Genomic DNA, 4,435 nt, shown 5'->3' on the forward strand with positions numbered 1-4,435 from the left:
CCTCACCTGCCCCTGCCCCCGTGCCCTCGGTGCCCGCCAACCCACCCAAGAGCCCTGCGCCTGCTGCCGCTGCACCTGTTGCCCCTACGCCTGCTGCTGCTGCTCCACCCCTGGCCCAGGTGGGCATTACTCTGCTGCCCCCAGCCACTGCTGCACCTGCTCCTGCCACCACCGCCCTGCAGGTGCTGCCTGCCAGTGCTGCCCTGCCTGTTGCCTCCAGCCCCCGCACACAGGGTGAGTGGGGCACTGGGGGTGGGGGGCCCTGTGTCCCACTGTGTCCTGGGGCTGGCAGGAGGTGGATGTTCCTTCCCAGAGTTCCCTGGTGCTGTAGGGGGAAAAACAAGAGGTGGTTGTGCCATTCCATGATACCCTGAGCCTGGAGGGAGGCAATTCTGTCCCAGAAGCCTATGGGAGATCCTATACCCCACTGGTAGTCTCTTTTATCCCACAGTGCTCTGGGGCTGTGGCAGAGGGCAAGAGGTGTCTGTGCAGTTTCACAATGCCCTGGAAGAGTGGGGAGGCAGATGCTCAGTCCCAGAAGCCTCTGGGGTATCCCATACCCCACTAGTGGTTCTTTCTTTCCTACAATGCCCTGGGGCTTGCAGGGAGGTCAGGAGTTGACTGAGCATTCTCTTGGTTGGGGGGGAGAAGGGGGGTAAAGGATGGCCATGTGATCCCACAATGCCTTGGGGCTGGGAGGGGGGCAGCAGCTACTCCATCCCAGAAGCTTCTCAGGCAGTTCCTCCTATCCCAGAATCCTTTGGGGCTGTTCCAGTGGTGGGGCAGGGTAAGAAGTAGCGGTGCAATCCCACAATGCTCTGGGGCTGGGGGAGGCAGCTATTTCATCTCAGCAGCTTTTGGGGCATCTGTGCGGTCCTTTTCCATTTTGGGGGAGAGTAGGAAGTAGCTGAGTTATCCTACAATGCCTTGGGGGCAGCAAATGCTCCCTTCTAGCAGACTTGGGCACCTAGTCACTTCTGGTTTCCATCCCAGAATAGTCTGGGTGAAGATGTGGTGTCTCTACCCACAATGCTTTGGGGCAGAGAACCCACCTTGCTTCTGCTCCTCCCCACATCTCCATCCCAGAATCTACTGGGAGCAAAGCTGGCAGGGCCCAGTTCATGTCCCTCCAATCCCACAGTGTCATTGGGGGAATGTACAATCCCATAATGCCCAGGGAAGGACATCACTGAACCCTGCCTCACCCTGCAGGTGTGCCAACAGTGCTGAAAGTGCCGGGCCCGCAGGCCTCACCAGGGCCCCCACTGGTGACAGTGCGCTCAGCCGGGCAGGTTGGCAAGGCTCCAGTCGCCGTCACCTCACTGCCTGCTGGTGTGCGCATGGTAGTGCCCACCCAGACTGCCCAGGGCACGGTGAGTGGGGGGTGCAAGAAGCATGAGAGGGTATCTGGGGGAGGTGCTAGGGGAAGTAGGCAGGCTGGAGGGAGCATGGGTGGGTATGAAGGAGATTTTGGAGCATGGGGGAGTGGGCTTCAGAGAGTTTAGGGGAGTGAGGGGTATATAAGAGAGTTGTGGGGGGTGATACATTGGGGTCTTGAGGAGCTGGGGCTGTGTGGGGCTGGCCTGATAGGGGACCCATGGGGAGGCATCTGGATTAGGTGGGCAATTGGAGCTGCGGGGGTACTGTAGGAGCTGGGCAAGTGTGGGGCTGTTAGGGTTATGGGAGGCTAGAGGGGGTATATGGGGGGGCCCCCTTAACCTTTCCTTCCCCCAGGTGATTGGGAGCAGCCCCCAGATGAGTGGTATGGCGGCACTGGCGGCAGCAGCGGCTGCCACACAGAAGATCCCGCCAGCCTCGGCACCCACGGTGCTCAGTGTCCCAGCTGGCACCACCATCGTCAAGACTGTGGCTGTGTCCCCTGGTACCACCTCGTTGCCTGCCACCGTCAAGGTTGCCTCCTCACCTGTCATGGTGAGTGCCCTCCTATCCCTATGACTCAGGTGTCTGGGTTGCAGCGAGGGGAACCCAGGGGTTTGGCCTGCAGCCAACAGGAGAACCCAGATGTCCTGGTTCTCACTCTGCTGACCCCCAAGACTCCATCTTCATCCTACAGCCCCTTCAGGACCCAGGAGTCTGGGCTGCCAGGCTGTAGCTGGCTTGGGACCCAGGTGCCCAGGCTGCCAAGATGCCACCCACAGTACTTCTAGAGAGCTGGATGGGAACCCAGGGGTCCTGGTTCTCACCCTCAGGCTGACCTACTAGACTTGGCTTTCATCCTGCAGCTGCCTTGGGATCTGGGCTGTCACTATGACCCTCAGCACTTTCAATAGATGTTTTGGGGGGAACCCAGGTGTCCAGGTTCTCACTCCTTTTCTTCTCCCCCCATCCTGCAGCTGATTTGGGACCCAGGCTACCACTCACAGCACTTCTAGGGAGCTGGGCATAGAACATAGGGCATCCAGGCTCTTGGTTCTCCCTGCTTCAACCCAGCTGGGCAAGAATCCAGGTGTCCAGGCTCCCATGCTCTAACCTGCTAGTCTCCACTCCCCTGCCAGAGAATCCATCAGTCTGGACTCCCATTTTTCCCTGCAGCCTCCATGCTCTCTTCAATCAGGAGTAGAACCCAGGCATTCAGTTCTTTCTAACCCAGCAGATCCCACCCCTTCCCCAAGATGGGGTAGAACCCATGCATCTGGGCTCCTCCAACCTGACAGATACCACCCTCTTCTGGAGCTGAGGTGGAATCCAGGTGTTTGGGACCCTCCCCTCCCAGTGACTGTGTGCCACCCCCCCCCCAGGTGAGCAACCCAGCGACACGGATGCTGAAGACAGCAGCGGCTCAGGTGGGCACGTCGGCCTCGGTGGTCACATCAGCAACACCCACACGGCCCATCATCACTGTGCACAAATCAGGCACTGTCACTGTGGCACAGCAGGCCCAAGTCATGACCACCGTGGTGGGTGGTGTCACCAAGACCATCACTCTTGTCAAGAGCCCCATCTCCGTGCCTGGTGGCAGTGCCCTGGTGAGTACAGGGACCCAGGCATCTGGGCCTTGCCTTTACCTCCCCACCCCTCCCAGAGCACATGGGGAACCCAGGTGTCCAGGCTGTGCTCTAGTTTCCATGCCTCTTCTGGAGCACACACAGAATCCAGGCTGTGCCTTGACCTCCCTACCCTTCCCAGAGCACATGGAGAACCCAGCTGTCCAGGCCCTGCCCTGATCTCTGTTTCTTCATTAGCATAGAGGGAACTTGGGCATCCAGGTCCTGCTCTGACCGTCTCCCAAAGCATGGAGGAAACCCAGACATCTGGTTCCTGCTCTGATCCCCTCCCAGAGGATGGAGGGAACCCAGATGTTCCTGTTTCCTAGCATGCCCTGTGGCTGGGAGGCACCTTGGGTGGGGGGAGGGGGGCAGGGCTGGTTCCCATCTCCCAGCATGTCCCAGGGGGGCTGGCAGGGGTACCCATCTTCTAGCATGAGTTAGGGCAAGGGCCTGGTCTCCCGTCTTTCAGCATGCCCTGGGGCGGGGTTCGATCCCCCATGTCGCAGCATGCCATGGGGCTCATGCACTCCCTCCTAGATCTCCAACCTGGGGAAGGTGATGTCAGTGGTGCAGACAAAGCCGGTGCAGAGCTCTGCGGTGACCGGGCAGGCGTCTAGTGGGCCTGTCACGCAGATCATCCAGGTGAGCTGGGCAGATGGGGGAAAATGAGGCAGGCCCAGGGCCTGCAGCCAAAGAACCCAGGCATCTGAGCTTCCAGCCTCTACTGGTCCTCTCTCCACAACAGAGAGAACTCCCAATCTTGGGCTCCCACTTTTTCCAGCAGATCTTGCTCCTCTTAAAGTTGGGATAAAGCTTTAGATGCCTGGGTTCAGTCTCCTTCCAGAGCTTGTTTCTCTTCTCTGAGTTGAGGTGGAACCCAAGTGCCTGGGCTCCCAAGCACTTGACAATAGTCCTCTGACCTAGCTCCCATGCTTCTGTCCTGCTGGGGAGGGACCCAAGCATCCAGGCTCCCAGCTTTAATCCCTCCCCTCCTGGCCCCAGATTCCTCTCTCCTTCCATGCCAGGAAGGACCCAGGCATCTGGACCCCCAGACCTCCAGTTACAATCCCTAACTCCAGACCCCCTCCCCTCCTATGCTGGAAAGAAACCAAATGTTTGGACTCCCAGACCCCTGATTTCTAATCCCAGATCCCAATCCTCCCCCTGCTAGGAAGGACCCAGGTGTTTGAGCTCCCAGGTTTCTGGCTGTAGTTTCTATCCTACCCTCCCATGCTCGGAAAGGACCCAGACATCCAGCTTTTAATCCCCCCACATCCCCACTCCCTTCCTGTGTTGGAACCCAGATTGCTTCCTGTGCTGGAAAGAACTGAGGCATCTGGGCTTCCTGCTCTAAGCCCCCTTTCCTGCCTCAATGGGGAAACTGGGTGTTGGCCCAGCTATCTGGGCTGGCGCTGACCATCCTCTTT

General features: G+C 59.0%; 1 protein-coding gene across 1 annotated transcript in view; it reads left to right on the forward strand.

Annotated features, from left to right (window-relative positions):
• LOC102375077 (host cell factor 1) overlaps positions 1 to 4,435 on the forward strand; it is a 22,300-nt gene that overhangs the window by 7,916 nt on the left and 9,949 nt on the right. The window contains exons 8-12 of the mRNA XM_025213674.1: positions 6 to 234; positions 1,213 to 1,373; positions 1,735 to 1,932; positions 2,760 to 2,987; positions 3,546 to 3,650. Coding sequence (XP_025069459.1) covers positions 6 to 234; positions 1,213 to 1,373; positions 1,735 to 1,932; positions 2,760 to 2,987; positions 3,546 to 3,650 — 921 coding nt within the window. The remainder of the gene's footprint in view (positions 1 to 5; positions 235 to 1,212; positions 1,374 to 1,734; positions 1,933 to 2,759; positions 2,988 to 3,545; positions 3,651 to 4,435) is intronic.

Source organism: Alligator sinensis, unplaced genomic scaffold (assembly GCF_000455745.1).
Source record: "Alligator sinensis unplaced genomic scaffold, ASM45574v1 scaffold137_1, whole genome shotgun sequence".
In the NCBI taxonomy this organism is placed as follows: Eukaryota; Metazoa; Chordata; order Crocodylia; family Alligatoridae; genus Alligator; species Alligator sinensis.